This window comes from Trachypithecus francoisi, unplaced genomic scaffold (genome assembly GCF_009764315.1).
Source record: "Trachypithecus francoisi isolate TF-2019V2 unplaced genomic scaffold, Tfra_2.0 Lachesis_group0, whole genome shotgun sequence".
In the NCBI taxonomy this organism is placed as follows: Eukaryota; Metazoa; Chordata; class Mammalia; order Primates; family Cercopithecidae; genus Trachypithecus; species Trachypithecus francoisi.
Genome location: NW_022681453.1, coordinates 20,329,936 through 20,346,725, shown reverse-complemented (window position 1 = coordinate 20,346,725; position 16,790 = coordinate 20,329,936). Strand labels below are relative to the sequence as shown.

Sequence of the window (16,790 nt, the reverse complement as noted above, 5' to 3'; positions counted from 1 at the left end):
CATAACCCCAGTCTAATCATGAGAAGAACATCAGAACAATCCCAGTTGAGAGACACTCTGCAAAATACTTGACCAGTACTCCTCAGAACTATCCAGGTCTTCAGAATCAAGGAAAGTCTGCCACTCTGTCACAACCAAGAGGAACCTAAGGAGATATGACACAATGCAATGTGGTATCCTGGAACAGAAAAGACAAGAAAATCTGAATAAAATTTGGGCTTTAGTCAATAATGATGTATCAATATTAATTCTTTAATTGTGACAAATTTGCTGTACTAATGTGTTTATAGTAGGAGAAAGTAGGTTTGGGATATATGGGACTCTATACTATCTTTACAATTTTTCTGTAAGTCTAAAACTATTCTAAACTAAAAGCCTATTTAAGAAAGAAGCTGGCTGGGTGTGGTGGCTTACGCCTGTAATCTCAGCACTTTACAAGGCCAAGGTGGGCAGATCCCTTGAGCCCGGGAGTTCAGGACCAGTCTTGGCAACATGGTGAAACCTCATCTCTAAAAAAAAATTTAAAAAATTAGCCAGGCATGGTGGTGCGTGCCTGTAGTCTCAGCTACTTGGAAGGCTGAGGTGGGAGGATTACCTGAGCCCAGGGAGGTCGGGGCAGTGAGCCATGATCATGCCACTGCAGAGAGTGAGACCCTGTCTCAAAAAAAAAAAAAAAAAAAAAAAAAGGGCTGGGCATGGTGGCTCATGCCTGTAATCCCAGCATTTTGGGATGCTGAGGCAAGCAGATCATGAGGTCAGGAGTTCGAGACCAGCCTGACCAACTTGGTGAAACCCTGTCTCTGCTAAAAATACAAAATTAGCCTGGCATGGTGGTATGTGCCTGTAATCCCAGCTACTCAGGAGGCTGAGGAAGGAGAATCGCTTGACCCCAGGAGGCGGAGATTGCAGTGAGCCGAGATTGTGCCACTGCACACCAGCCTGGGCAACAGAGTGAGACTCCCTCTCAAAAAAAAAAAAGAAAGAAAGAAAAAGTAAAAAAAAAGAAAAAAGAGGCCTGGCACGGTGGCGGGTGCGGTGGCTCACACCTGTAATCTCAGCACTTTGGGCGGCCGAGGTGGGCGGATCACGAGGTCAACAGACTCTGTCTCAAAAAAAAAAAAAAAAAAAACAAAAGGGAAAAAAGAAATAAGCCAGTTATTTAGTGGAGAATGACTGATTAGGCCCAGATGAAGAATAGAACATTTCAAAGTTGGAGTTTCCAGTCTATAAAAATAGGCTATTAACATCAGTGGAGACTAAAAATATAAAGAGTTTAAGAAATAGTTAATAGGTGTGTGTGTGTATGCATGTACATGTGTGTGTGTTAGCTAAGCAAGTACCCACAACGCCAACTGTACACAGAGGTAGGGCAGCTGACATCTGGGTGACAAAAACTGCCGCCTTCCAAGCTCCCCTTCTACCCATTGAATCTGAAGTCGAGAGGGCACTGTTAGGGGCCATTACTCTCAGTTTAGATAGTGTTTCTCACACTTGAGTATACAATAGACTCCTTAAGAAAATATATTAATACTACCACAGATCCCTAATATGCCTAGTGACCCAAGTTACAGAAACTCTAGGTTTAGAACTAAACTCTTAATCTAGGGAGCATCTTTCAGTTATGAATTGTCACTGCAAGAGTTGAATCTTTAGAATGGGTTAAATATTGTGTTTTATATGAAAGCTCACAAGTAAAAAATGTTCCTGTTACTTGTAGAGCTCTGACAAAATTTCCCTGGATAGCCAGATAAGCAAGGATAGGATTGAGTGGTCAAACCCAAGAGAAAGGAAATGAAGAAAAAGGGCATAATTGTGGGGAGCCCTAGGAGGACAGCTGTGCAGAAACTCTAGGAGCAGCCAGCCCAGGAGGAGGTGGCTCTGGGAGGCAGGTCTTCAGGAAGAGAAGTGCAGCTGATAGTGATCTGATGCCTGGCCTATGAGGAAAATTGCATTTTGAGACATTTTGTTGATCATTTGCAACATTTGAGAAGAATGAGCAATAGGTATATACCAAAAAAGCAGTTATTAATTTCAGAAAAAAACACTGTACAAAAGAGGAAAGATATAGTGTACTGCTTGGCTCAGTGGTGAACAGTATTTCTAGCATCATAATAATATAAACACTGAAAGTTAATGAAAATTGCGATACAATTATCTGAGGCGAATGAAGACGGGAAGATTATGTTTTTTTAATTTAATTTTTTTTTGAGACAGTCTTGCTCTGTTGCCCAGGCTGGAGTGCAGTGGCGCGATCTCGACTCACTGCAACCTCCGCCTCCCAGGCTCAAGCAATTCTCCTGCCTCAGTCTCCCTTGTAGCTGGGATTATAGGCACCCACCACTGTGCCCGGCTAATTTTTGTATTTTTAGTAGAGATGGGGTTTCACCATATTGGCAAGGCTGGTATTGAACTCCTGACCTTAAGTGATCTGCCTGCCTCGGCCTCCCAAAGTGCTGGGATTAATGGGCATGAGCCACTGTGCCCAGTCAAAAATGAGAAGATTCTAAAGGTGCTAAATCTTTATGTAACATAATAGAAAGTCAATAATGTCTAAGATTAATAAATTAAGAAACAGCTTTAAAAAATGGGAAGTAGTTGTCTTTAGAGAGTAGGAATGGAAGTAGGGAAGGGTAAGTCAAAACTGTTTTTCATTATAATCCTTTTAGTACTATTAGACTTTTAAAAGTCTGTGTTACTTTGCGTGTATACTTTGATAATAACAGACACAGCCAGCCTCCATTTGATTTCAAGTGAATTTGCTCAAATCTGAAGACACTCATTGCATACACACCTCAGATATAAGTCTTCAGGGTCTACAAAGTTTGGAATGAGAACATTGTCTTCCACCTTTAGTGGCGATGATTCAGTGGCAAGATGTTGAGAACTATCTGGTTCTGAATTCTCCCCACTAACCAAATCCCATGAAATTATTAAAAACATAAAAATGTAAGATAGGCTTTGTTCAATTTCTCGCTAGGCCTTCTGCCAGATTCCCATCCTAGTTGTCTTGCTTTTGTTTGAGACAGAGTCTTGCTCTGTCGCCCAGGCTGGAGTGCAGTGGCACAATCTCCGCTCACTGCAACCTCCACCTCCCTGATTCAAGTGATTCTCCTGCCTCAGCCTCCCAAGTATCTGGGATTACAGGCACTTGCCACCATGCCCAGCAAATTTTTGTATTTTCAGTAGAGATGGGGTTTCACCATGTTGGCTAGGGTGGTCTCGAACTCTTGACCTCAAGTGATCTGTCCGCCTTGACCTCCCAAAGTGCTGGGATTACAGGCATGAGCCAGTGCGCCCCGCCACCTTGCCTAATTTGAATGTCCTGGCATGCAAATTCATAAACTCTGGACGGAAATGCTCAAACCACCAGGCAGTGAGGGTTTGACTGGGCTCACTCATGCTGTGGAGGTATGCTGAAGCCCACACCAGTCTGGAAAGAATGGAGTCCCTTATGCCCCATGTGTAAGCATGGCAGTCCCTGACTTATTTGAGTCCAGGGCCCCAAGCCTTGCAACAAGGGCCTATTCTCCATCCAGTGTGGACTGCTATGCTGGCTCACCTCCTTAAAGAGAACCTGTGTACTTATTATTTGCACAATGATTGATGAAGATTCTCTGCCCCTGTAATGCCAATTTCTGTATAAACAGGTTTCTTTCCCTCCAAAGAAACATGTCTATATTCTAAGCTAAAAGTTCTACATTAATTCCCTGAATTTTATGGATTAGGAGGGTGAGTTTTCTTATTCTCATACTCTACCCCCTAGAATCTTTACTACCCACGCAAATTTCAGAATGAATTTATAAGGAGACACCAACGGAGAGAACACCTTTATTTGCAAAACAACAAACATGGGTGAAGAAGAGGCATGTGAAAACCAGATTGAGGTGGAAGAATCTTGGTAGGAAGAGAGGAGGAGAAAGCAGAGGCACTCTTGTAGCCATAAACGCATTTCCTTGTTGGCATCTGGGCTGCTCCCTCCTCATGCTCCCCTGAGACTTCTCTTTGCTTGGCTCATAAACTCACTGCTGGTCCTGCTTCCTTGTCTCACAGTCCCAGTGTTCCCTCCCCAAACCCGGTGGAGGAGCACAGCTTCATACCCTATTGTGTGGGATAGCAGCTACTCAGAAGGTGTTACTTGGATTTTTTGCAGCTGTTAGTGATTCTGACACCCTTGGACCTCCAGGAGTGGCTGCTCCTGCCACGAGAGGACTCCGGCTTTTCTAATAAGGAAGGTTCTGGCCAATCCGTCCAAGCAAGGCCCGGATTCTCTTCCAGGGTGTTGTCTCTGCAGAGATGCTCCTCAGAGTGGAAGGTGCTGCTGCAGCAAGGGATGTCCCCTGAGTTTTCAGGTATGTAGTCTGTGGTGAGAGAAAGGCAGGAGAGGAAAACTCAAGCCTCTGCTTCTCCCAGGCACAGGTCCTTAAGCTCCTCTCTAGCCACTTTCCTTCGAAAGTCAAAGGCACCAACTATTAATTCCTCTCTGGTGGGATGCCTTCCTCCTTCCCCAGGCACCACAAGCCCGCTCCTTGCTCTAAGGCTGGCCCATCCCTCCAGCCTCACCTGTGGCTGCAGCAGGTGAACACTCCTCACACTCCCATTTCTTACTGTTGGATCTAAGAGAGGAGCAGTCCCTGTGGGTTCCATGGGATCCGCATGTAGCACACAGAATGAGGCACCACCTCCTACAGGAAAAGCCCAGGAAGGATTGTGGAGACATACAGAACACTAACTGCCATTCTTGGATCTTTGCTATGGGCCAGGCATTTTTTATGGCACATTTTACCCACGATGAATGTATGGCTCAGAGGGGATGAGTGCTGATCCTGGGAGCCTGCCATCAGTCATAACCCCTTGAAAGGTAGATTAGGAAAGGAATTGGCTCTGAATGTCTCTCCACTGGGCACAAGGTGAGTGGATCTTGCAGGGGAAACCTGTTCACTTGCACACAAGTGAGTCAGGGGCTGGTCAAGAATGAGACTTAGCAATTGTGTTTATCCTAAGGTCTGCATACAAGAGTGAATTTCTTACTTCTAGTAACTGTGCCAAGGTCTAACTCTAAGATAGCACTGATGAGAGCTCTTTCTAGCCAGAATCCTTCTCCTACCCTTCATCCTCAAAGCTGTCTCTGCCTTGTTCATACAGACAGATGGGAGCATCACAGTGCTGATAGCGCTGATACAAGTCTGAGAAAGCCCCTGGCTCGAGTTCCCAGGCAGCATCTCTGCAGTGGGAGAAGAAACAGTGAATAAGAACATAACGGGTTGGTGAAACTTTTGTCCATCAGGGAGGAGTTAGGAAGAACCCCAAGCTAAGCACAGTAAGAGTTCAGTAGGCTGCCCGAACACTTCCAACAAGGCTGGTCAAGTGGCCTGGTAGTGGGAGAGGGTTGAAGCAGGATGAATGGAACATGCATGCGGGTTCCTTAGTTCCACTCTGGAATCCAAGAACTCAACCACCCAGGGAATTCTGATTCCCCAAATGCCCTTTTTAGCAACAAGCACCCGCTTCCCCCACAAACTTCTTTCCCCTCGTTTTGGTAATTGAAAAGCACTCCCTCCTCCCCTTCCCTCTTCACTATCAGTGCCTCTGCTGCTCTCAGTCTCTGAACTATCCTCTCACTCACCTCCTCTCTAGAAATCTAGGCAACCCTCTCCCTGGCTCAGTTCCTGCTCTGGGGTTCCCACTACCTGTCTGGAATATGAATTCCCATTCTCAACATTTCTTGAGGAAATTCTCTTCGATTGTTACACTGTGGACATTTGAAGAAATGCTTTGCTGATGTGTGGGCATATTTCTGTAAGAGAAACAGGTAAGAGCTTTGTGTTTATAAAAACCCTTTGACTACCTTCTTTCCCCTCCCACCCTCACCCCCACAAAGAGGATGTTGCTAAGAGAGTTTGACTGACGGTACAGGAAAAGGAGTTTGGGTGGGCTAGGGTGAGGACTGCAAATCCAGGTGTCAGACCTGGGACCAAAATACTTTCAAGAGAATTCCCAGGAGTGCCTCAGCCGTCATCTCTGGCCATGGGGCTCGGCAGTACTAAGTAGGGGTCAGGTACCTGGATACACGTTTGCCTTCTCTTTCATCCCAGGAAGTGAGGCTGACAGGGAGGCTCCTCAGCTCATTCTGGGATGAGCCCATTTGCTCTAGCAATGCCGAAGATTTTACTTATTCTAAATCCTATGTGTGAGGTCCTATAGGTCAGGAATGACCACAGACTGGACTGACTTTCCTCTAACCGCCTGAAACCAGCCCTGAATACAGGCCTCCAGCATGGAGCACCAAAGCTGAGGCACACCTGAACGTTCCCAGGGTGCTCTGGTTCCAGGCAGAGAACCAGGGCAATGGTGGAAGGGCCCCAGGGCAGAAAAAGCCCCACCTGTATGCACTTGCGGTGGTAGATGGCTTGACTACAACACGGGCTCTGGATGTTCTCAACACTCTGTTGGGATAAGTCTTCACAACACAAGATGCAGCTTTCCTCCCCCACATTCCCATGTTGGATGTTCTGTGCTGGGCGATGTTTGTCACAAAATGATCTGTGGCAGGTAAACAGACTTGGTTTCTGGTTTGTCATCGATGCTGTTTCCCAATGGCCCACTCTAGGAGGGGCAGCCAGCCACCCGGGCTGGTGCCCAGTGAACCTCCACACTCATAGGGAAGAGGAGAGGCAGGGTGAAGAACAGCCACATGCCTTCTCACGGCTGCTCCCCTACTGAGCAAAGTTCCCAGAACTGTCTTCATAGCCTCTTGTTCCTGAAAGCCCCACCTAGTGCTGAGCAGCTGTCTGAGTACCCCAGCTGTTTGTAATTTAAGGAGGGGCGGGAAGCAAGAAGAAACCCCTGTGAAATCTCCAAGTCAAGACACTGTTTCTTATTACTGAATGGAGGGACAGATTCACTGGTGAATCAAAACAGGCCTGCTTGTGAGAACTGGACTCTGATTTCATTAGTGGCTCAATAACAAGTTGCAAAAAGGAAGCCGGACTTTTCTCCTTCCTCACTTACTTGTACTCTCCAAAAAATTGTGAAAGGCAACCCCTTTCTTGGCCACAAGGCAGATGGAAGTTTCTGATGCACTGATCCTTCTGGCAGTTGATAGCAGCTCCCTTTTTCTTGCACACAAAGCAGATCTGCAAATGAGTTCCCAGACAGTGCTCAGGACCCCAAGAAAGGCAAATTTTTCTATTAAAATTTGTGTGGCACATTTTTCTATTAAATGGAAGTTTTGTGAAATAATAGCCATTCCCTTTCCTCAGTGGTCCTGAATGCTCTGGGGGCACCTGGAAGCTGAGCTTCAAGCAGCACTGAGTTCTTTCCTGTTTTCTCAAGATGTTTCTCCCTCTTCTCACTTAGGACACCATACCCCAGAAGAATATGGGACTTAAGGACTAGTTGGAAAATCCAAGAGTCCTTTGATGTCTAAACTAGGAAGTAGGGAAGAGAATAGAAACAGGAATGATGAGTGAGGTATGAAAAGAGGCCTATCCCAAGGTCTTCATTTCAGGGGATTCTAACCTTCCTAGAAGCCCGAGCTGCCTCCTTTTTGATGTCTTCAGGCAGGAATCCATGGAAACCTCTGTTGGACTGGCCCCTCTGAGGCAGCTTACTAGATAAGATCTGGGGGGCAGTAGAACCAGGCTGTTAATATTGATCAGTGAAACAGTGCAGTGAGGTGAGGAGAAAGACAGGGTAAGAGAGCTAAATAGAGATTGGGCCAAGCGCGGTGGCTTACGCCTGAAATGCCAGCACTTTGGGAGGCCGAGGCGGGTGGATCACGAGGTCAGGAGATCGAGACCATCCTGGCTAACACGGTGAAACCCCGTCTCTACTAAAAATACAAAAAAATTAGCTGGGCGTGTTGCCATGCGCCTGTAGTCCCAGCTACTCGGGAGGCTGAGGCAGGAGAATGGCATGAAACCAGGAGGGCGGAGCTTGCAGTGAGCCAAGATCGGGCCTCTGCACACCAGCCTGGGCGACAGAGTAAGACTCTGTCTCAGGAAAAAAAAAGAATAGAGCTTGGTGTGGAATATATATGCATTGACAGGGTAATTTATTTAATGAAAGCTTACATAGCACCAACCATGTGTTGAGTACTCTAGGTGGTTTCAAAGATTAACTCATTGAATCCTCCCAACAGCCCTAGGAGGTAGGTACTATTATTGTCCTTATTTTATAGGAGAGATGATGCGACTTGCTCAAGGCCACAGGACTCTGGAACCTGGACTCTTACTTTTGCTCTAGGCTGCCTCTCATTTACTGAGGGCTGCTATTGTGTGCTGGCACTTTGGTGGAAACATTTCCTTTGTATTTACTCATTTTATGCTTACAATCCTTGGCCAGGCACGGTGGCTCAGGCCTGTAATCCTAGCACTTTGGGAAGCTGAGGAAGGCAGACCATCTGAAGTCAGGAGTTTGAGACCAGCCTGGCCAATATGGTGAAACCCTTTCTCTACTAAAAATACAAAAACTAGGGCATGGTGGTACGCATGGTGGTACGCACCTGTAATCCCAGCTACTCAGGAGTCTGAGGCAGGAGAATCACTTGAACCCAGAAGGCAGAGGTTGCACTGAGCCGAGATTGCACCACTACACTCTAACCTGGGCAACAGAGCGAGACTCCGTCTCAAAAAAAAAAAAAAAAAAATCCTGTACTGGCAGATGCTATTATGACCCTCATCTTACAGAGGAGGCCACTGAGGTGCCGTGTGGCAAGTGACACTGCCCGCCGGGGTTATAGGGCAAGGAGGAACAGAGCTGGCTATTCACACCCAGGCCCATGGAATCCACACTCTTACCCTTCCTGCTGCATCGCCTTTTAGTAAATATTCTTCTCAGAGTAATACAGGAAGAAAAACAGGGTTTTAATATCTCTTGATGTTGTCATTCTGTTGTCATTCATTCTAGTCAAATTATAGGGGAAGGAATTGGACTTTTGAAACATATATTTTAAAACTAATTATCCCAGGGCTTTGGGATAATATGAGTGATTTGTTTTCTTTATACTTTTAAGTATCATTCATATTTTCTGCAATAAGCATGTATTGATTCTATAAACAGAAAAATCAATAGTGAAAGATCAGAAACAATCTAAGTGTCCTTTAATCGGGATTTGTTCTGATACTTTTTGGCATACCTATAGCATGAAATACTAATTAGCTACTAAAAAGAAAAAACTAAACCTATATGTTTTATATAGAAAGATGTCTGAGATATATATGATGGAAAAAAACCAAGATACAAAGCCCTCTGTCTAATGTTTAATTTTTATGTAAAAAATGTATGTGCTTGTAAATGCATCAAAATTATAACTAAGCCCTGACACCTGATAGGACTTACAAGAAAGGAAAATCACAGACCAATCTTTCTTATGAGCACAGATATAAAAATCAAACAAAACAGATGCAAACTGAATCCAGCACTGTATAAAAAGGACAATACATCATGACCAAGTAGGGTTTATACCAAGAATGCAAGATTAGTTTAACATTAGAGCATTTAGTTGATGTAACAAACTACATTAACAAAATTAAAGAAAAATCAAGATAATCTCAATAAATACAGGAAAAGTGACAAAATTCAACACCCACTCATGATACTCTGGGCAAACTATATATGAATAAAAGGGATCTTCAACCTGATAAAAACATCTATGAAAAAAACCCACAGCTAACATACTTTTATAGTGAAAAACTAGATGCTGTCCCCTGATGTTGGGAACAAGACAAAGATAACAACTCACGTCACTTCTATTCAACATTAGGTTGAAGGTCCTAGCCAATACAACAAGGCAAGAAGAAATAAAAGGCAAAGATTGAGAGGAAGAAGTAGAACTGTCTTTATTCACACATGACGTGGTTATGTGCATAGGGAATCCTGTGTACACAAGGCATTTACAACAAAATAAAAACAAAAACAACTAATCAAACAGAATTTAACAAGATTATAAGATACAAATCAATATACAAAAATAAAATGCATTTCTATATGCCAGCAATAAACTTAAAAATGAAATAAAAATACTATTTACAATAGCATAACCACAAAATATCAAAATATTTAGGAATACATTTAACAAAAGATGTACAAGACTTCGTCACTAAAACTACAAAACATTGCTGAAATATATTTTAAAAGACCCAAATAAATGGAGAAATATAACATGTCCATGGATTGGAAGGTTCAATATTATTTGTCAATTCTTCACAAATTGACCTATAAATTCAGTGCAATCCCAATCACAATCCCAGTAGACGTTTTTTAAAAGAAAAATTCACAAGCTTAATATAAACTTTATAAAGAAAGGACCTGATAGTCAAAACAATCTTGGAAAAGATTATAGAACTTAACAATACTGAATTTCAAGACACTACAAAGCCACAATAATGAAGACAGTGGGGATTGGTGTAAGAATAGATACATAGATAAATGACATAAACAGATCATCCAGATCCACAGATTGATTTTGACAAAGGCACCAAGGTAGTTCTATGGGTAGGCAAAGATTTCTTGTGACACACAAAAAGCACTGACCATAAAAGAAGAAATGGATAAACTGGGCTCCATTACAATTATTGTTCTTTGAAAGACACCATTAAGAAAATCAAAAGGCAAGCCAAAGACTAGGAAGAAAATAGTCTCAATATATACATTTGAAAAAGAATTTGTATCCAAGATATGTAAGCAATTCTTACAACTCAATAATAAAACCACTCAATTTTTTTTTTTTTTTTGAGACAGAGTCTCGCACTGTCACCCAGGCTGGAGTGCAGTGGCGCAATCTCAGCTCACCGCAAGCTCTACTTCCCTGCTTCATGCCATTTTCCTGCCTCAGCCTCCGGAGTAGCTGGGACCACAGGCACCTGCCACCATGCCCGGCTAATTTTTTGTATTTTTAGTAGAGACGGGGTTTCACTGTGTTCGCCAGGATGGTCTCGATCTCCTGACCTTGTGATCCGCCCGCCTCGGCCTCCCAAAGTGCTGGGATTACAGGCGTGAGCCACCGCACCCGGCCACAACTGGAATTCTTATAAATTGCTGGTAGGAGTGTAAACTGGTACAACCACTTTGGACAGTGATGTGGCAACCTCACATAAAGTTAAATATCTAATTAGCATACAACTAGTAATTCCACTTCTAGGCATTTGCACAAAAGGAGTGAAAGCACATGTTCACAAAAAGACTTGTACACGAACGCTTAAAGTAGCTTTATTCATAATAGTCCTCAAATGGAAACAATTCAGATGTTCAACAACAGGTGAACAGATAAGCAAATAGTAACTTATTCATGCAACCGAATACTACCAGGTAATAAAAAGGCACAAGCAACGAATACATGCAACAATATGGATGAATCTCCAAAACACTGTGTTGGGAGAAAAAAGCCAGATACAAAAGATTATAAACTGTATGATTTCATTTATATCAAGTAAAAGAATAGCCAAAAATAATCCATAGATCAGAACAGTGATTATGTCTAGGGGGATTGGCTGGAAAAGGAGGCAGGAGTGAACTTTCTGGGATGATGAAAATGTTACTTATTTTGATTGGGGTGGTGGTTATATGGGGACATACATTTATAAAAACTTATCAAATTGTACCCTTAAAAATAGTGAATTTTATTCAAGACCAGCCTGGCTAACATGGTGAAACCCATCTCTACCAAAAATACAAAAATAGCCAGGCATGGTGGCAGGTGCCTGTAATCCCAGCTACTTGGGAGGCTGAGGCAGGAGAATCACTTGAACCCGGGAGGCAGAAGTTGCAGTGAGCCGGGATTGTGCCACTGCACTCCAGCCTGGGCGAGAGAGTGAGACTCCATTCTCAAAAAAAGAAAAAAAATGGTGAATTTTACAGTATGGAAGTCATACCTAATAAAAAAGAATATTAAGAAAAAACAATTAGAAAGATGTTACAACTTTGATAGCATTTGTTTCTGAGGAGAGGGAGAAGGATTGGGAACATTGTTTAGGGAAGAGACTTTTTTACTGAACTTACTTTATACTGTCAGGATTTTATACCAGACACATATATTTTTCTTTTTTTGAGGCAGGGTCTTCCTCTATCACCCAGGCTGGAGTGTGGTAGTATGATCACCGCTCACTGCAGCCTCCACCTCCAGGGCTCGAGTGATCCTCTTGCCTCAGCCTCTGGAGTTGCTGGCACTACAGGTGTTTGCCACCATGCCCAACTTTTTTTTTTTTTTTTAATTTTTTTTGTAGAGACATGTTTGCCCGGTCTCAAACTCCTGGGTTCAAGAGATCGTCCTGCCTCGGCCTCCCAAAGTGCTGGGATTACAGGCGTGAGCCACTGTGCCCAGCCTAAAAATAGATTTTAAAAGAAAAAAGCTATTAAGAAAAACAAAAAAACAAGTCTGTGAATCTGAGGATGGATGTAACAGAGAACAGTCAGTACATCAAAAGCCATAGGATATTCAAAGCAAAGGAGGTCTCATACTCACAAGACAGAAATAATGCACGCTGATATTGTCTTTCTGAAGAAATTCCCCTAATTTTTCGGGATCCCCAGGTTCTTGAAGGCATAGCCAGCAAACTGGAAGAGAGGACACTCAGAATTTGGCTCAAGCTGACCATTAAGAATGGAAGGAAGGGTGAGAATGTAATCATTCCTCTAAGTCAGGAAGGAGTAGAATACTAGGAAAAGGGTCATTTTGGCAAGAAGGCAGGTTGGGAGGAGGTCTTATTTGGTATCAATTAGGCTGTCACATAATTCTGGTTACAATGAAAAAGTTGGCCACAACTGCTCACTTCACTTTTTTTGTTTTGTTTTGTTCTAAAGTGACTTTAATAACTTGTTTCTTGAACTTCAGACATGGTAATTTAAAATTACAGTTCCTGAGTCCTCAAGATCTTAGAGAATCTGGGAAAGAACTAGGGCTGGGAGAAAGAGAAGCAGCAAGTGTACTGCCCCACACAGGTGGCCTTCTTTGCTGAGGGCTGGAGGCAGTGGCTGAACACAAGCTCCAGTCTTTCTTACCAGGCCCTGAAGACGGTTTCCTCTGGGTTACCCTCCTAGTCTTGGCAGATTTCCTATACAAGAGAAGTAAGAAGCACGAGGTGTTCTTTGAGGACCTTGTTGATAACCTTTTTAACATTTCCCTTAAAATGCCATTCATGGGTCTGATGAAGGACCAAAATATCTAAAGCCTATGACATCAGCTTCTTTTCCTATTTCATATATACATACACATATATATACACATATATACACACATATACACATATATATACACACACATATATATATACATATATATACACATTTTTTTTTTTTTTGAGACAGAGTCTGGCTCTGTTGCCCAGGCTGGAGTGCAGTAGCGCGATCTCAGCTTACTGCAACCTCCGCCTCCTGGGTTCAAGCGATTCTCCTGCCTCAGCCTCCCGAGGAGCTGGGATTACAGGCACCTGCCACCACGCCCAGCTAATTTCTGTATTTTCAGTAGAGACGGGGTTTCACCATGTTGGCCAGGCTGGTCTAGAACTTCTGACCTCAGGTGATCCACCCGCCTCGGCCTCCCAAAGTGCTGACATTACAGGCGTGAGCCACTGCACCTGGCAATATTTCGTTTTTTTTTTTTTTTTAAGTGCAAAACATACTTTCACTGAGTTGAGGGCAGGAACCAGACTGTAAGCATCTCTGTCTCCCCAGTGCCTGTTCTGCCTATGTTGCAATTAATGCAAGAGTAAACCCCCTTTTACTTTTTTACTGTTTCTTCTGCCAACTACTCTGAATCTTAGGTGGTACCAGCTTTACAAAGCATACTAAAATGAACCAAAATTGATAAAAGTATTTCCCGTTGTGAGGCACTATGCTTGGCACTTTACATGTATTGGCTCAATTAATCTACAGTAGCTCAATGAATCTACAGAACACTTTAAATACCATTATTATGTACATTTTCCAGATGAGGAAACTGAGATATAAAGAAACGAAGTGACTTCTGTCATAGTTGTTAGCAAGTGGCAGAGCTAGGATATGAATCTGGGTAGTAAGGTTCCAGAGTCAGCACTTGGCTACTAGGGACAGCACTGATAAGACAGGTATGACAGCTCCCAGTGTGTGCTTCCACACTGTCCAACCCCAACCCCCAAGACTATGACAAAGGGGGCAAAAAGTGCAACCTATACCACAGGCCATTGGACAATTTCTCCCAAACTCCCTGTGTCAACTCCTTCTACCTCAATCTTTGGCGTTCCTTCTTTTCTTTTAGAGTCTTCATTCGCTGCTGTCTCTTTCTCCTATCTTGAATTCTTCTGTATTATTTTGAGGACAACACAGGCTCTTCCAGCTATAAATATAAATGGGGTTTGGTAAGCAATTTAATTCTATATTTGGTTATCAAGTTCCCCAGGGTCAAGGCAATGGTGCACTTCACCTCCCAACCCATGTGATGGAATAAAAGGGACTGTTCTAGGTACTTGACGTGTTAAGTCACAAAAACGCCATGCAATAGGTACCATTATTATCCCCATTTTCAAGATGAAGGGACTGAGACACAGGTTTAAGTATCCTGCCCAAGGTAAGAGTTAGTGATATAAGAAGGATCTGAACTCAAGTAGCCTGGCTCCAGAAGCCAACACTAACTCTCATGTTATACTGCTATCACACAGTAGCAAAAGAACTTAGAACCATTAGAACCATTACTTGACCTAGCTAAATGGTTCTTTGTGCCTACAAAAGCACACATGAAGTAGCACTCAGGAAAAAAAGGCTCCTTTTGCACCTAAGTATGGGTGCCTTAATTGTACCCAGTAAAAGCTAGATAAGGTAGCTTTTTCCTAGGCAAAGGAGCCTGTGAGATTCGGGCTGCCTAAAAGCAAGAACTCCCTCTAGTGAGAGACAAGAGGTAACACTGACAAAACCCCCTAGGCTCTATCACTTTTTTTTTTTTTTTTTTGAGACAGGGTCTCTCTTTGTTGCCCAGGCTGGGGTGCAGTAGGTGAGTGCGGGAAAGTGCCGCTTTCCTAGGCTCAGATGATCCTCCTGACTCAGCCTCCCAAATAGCTGGGACCACAGGTGCCATGCCACCGCACCAGCTAATTTTTTTGCAGAAACGGGATTTTGCCATGTTGCCCAGGCTGGTCTCCAACTCCTGGGCTCCAGAGATCCTCTCGCCTCAGCCTCCCAAAGTGCTGGGATTACAGGTGTGAGCCACCAGGCCTGGCCTCTCCTATCAATTCTTTTCACCTAGGCTCAGGCGGCCGGCCACTGAGATATGGCTTGTTCCCAACCTTTGTCTCCATCTGAGCCAAGTACAATAGCCAAAAGTGCAGAAGATACCTTGTCTCCTATTTCCAATGTCAGCCAACTCCGGCTGTTACCTGTTTTCATTAGTAAACAAACTGTAAAACAAATGTACAGTTTCACCGGTTAAAGGGGAGATCCCTGAAAGTGAAGGGGAACAAAAGAAAGAAAATCCACTGCTGTGAAGAAAGGACTGTCTAGTCAGGGAAGAGGAGAAGAACAGCATTTCTTAGAAGGAGCGCTGGGTGAATCAGGTCACTCCAGAGACACTCCAGTATCCATGGCCTCCGATCACCGCTGGAGATCGGGAATATCTTCAGGGACTTTAAACTATTCTGCATGAATAAGGACGACTGAGGAAATTACTGTTCAAGAAACCAAAGCCACCCTGCCCTCCCCTTCTTTGTGCTTGTTCTGTCTCCTCCTCTAATCCATGAGTTGCAGAAGCAATCACATCTGATGGCTTCTTCCTCAAGGAAAACATTGGACAGGCTGGAAGAGGAGAGAGAAGAGCATGTCCTGACCTTGCTATTCCCACAGGGGTCCATGTGAGCGGACTGCGGAGCAGTTCCCAGTTACTGGGGCTACCCCGACCATAAAGCAATAGAAATAAAACCTTGAAACTTCAGTTCTTTGCATCGCTGGGCCAAGACCCTTGAGTAGGATTCTGTGCACACACTGCTAGTTACAAGACGTTACGATCTCCAAAACATCTGAAGGGGGGCGTTGCAAATACGGCTTCCACGAGCTGCCAGGCAGTGGCCTCCTAAACCGGCGGACGCTCCTCGAAACGCTTATCAAGTTGTTTCACTGGACAGGTGCTGGGTAAATGCTTGTTGAGAAAATAAAAAATAAATAAATGTGTTCGACTCGCCGCGGCAAGAATGATTTATTCGTAAAATACGTGTCGGTGTGATCACAACCGTTCCCGAGGTTCACAGCCGGAGAAGGGGCTCAAGGAGCATCCCGCGAATGCCAGACCAGGCTCATGTCGCGCCTGCCGGACGGCTAGTGCAGGGTCAGGCCGAGGTCGCCTCCGCCGCTCCTCCTCGCGGTAGCTCACCGGCCGCCGCTCCCGGCCAGAGCCACCCTCCCAGCTGTCTCTCGAGGGCGCCGCTGTACCGGAGCTTTAGTCGTTGACACAGGCCGTGGTAGCTACCTCCGGGCGGCCGCCCTGCGCGGTGACTGCGCCGGCGAAGACGGTGAGCTTGCAAACGGGGGCGGGTCACGCGGACTGTGACCCTCGGGAACCGCGGCGACGCCTACCGTTGGTAGAAAGGGACCGCTAACGGCCGCGCGCTAACGGCCGCGCGCCCGCCCCGCCCCTCCTCCCGCGCCTCAGCGCCCAGCACCGCCCGCCCCCGCCCCTTCCCCTCGCCCGCGCCTAGCCCCGCCCATCCCCGCCTTTTTCCCTAGCCTGCCCCGCCCCTCCTCTCGCACCACCCGCGCCCAGCACTTCCCGGCCCCGCCTTTTCCCCTCGCCCGCCCTCTCCCATCCTCTCCCACCACCCGGGCCTAGTACTGCC

General features: G+C 44.7%; 1 protein-coding gene across 1 annotated transcript; it reads right to left on the bottom strand.

The window, feature by feature from the left end:
* Positions 1-3,815: 3,815 nt before the first annotated feature.
* Positions 3,816-16,623, bottom strand: PHF7 (PHD finger protein 7). Its single transcript, XM_033209796.1, has 11 exons — positions 15,881-16,623; positions 14,199-14,308; positions 12,997-13,049; positions 12,461-12,552; positions 7,519-7,620; positions 7,009-7,133; positions 6,381-6,540; positions 5,688-5,794; positions 5,105-5,221; positions 4,561-4,682; positions 3,816-4,358 (listed from the first exon to the last, which is right to left on the bottom strand). The coding sequence occupies exons 2-11, from the start codon at positions 14,237-14,239 to the stop codon at positions 4,132-4,134; spliced, it is 1,146 nt and encodes a 381-aa protein (XP_033065687.1). The 5' UTR covers positions 14,240-14,308; positions 15,881-16,623; the 3' UTR covers positions 3,816-4,131.
* Positions 16,624-16,790: the final 167 nt, after the last annotated feature.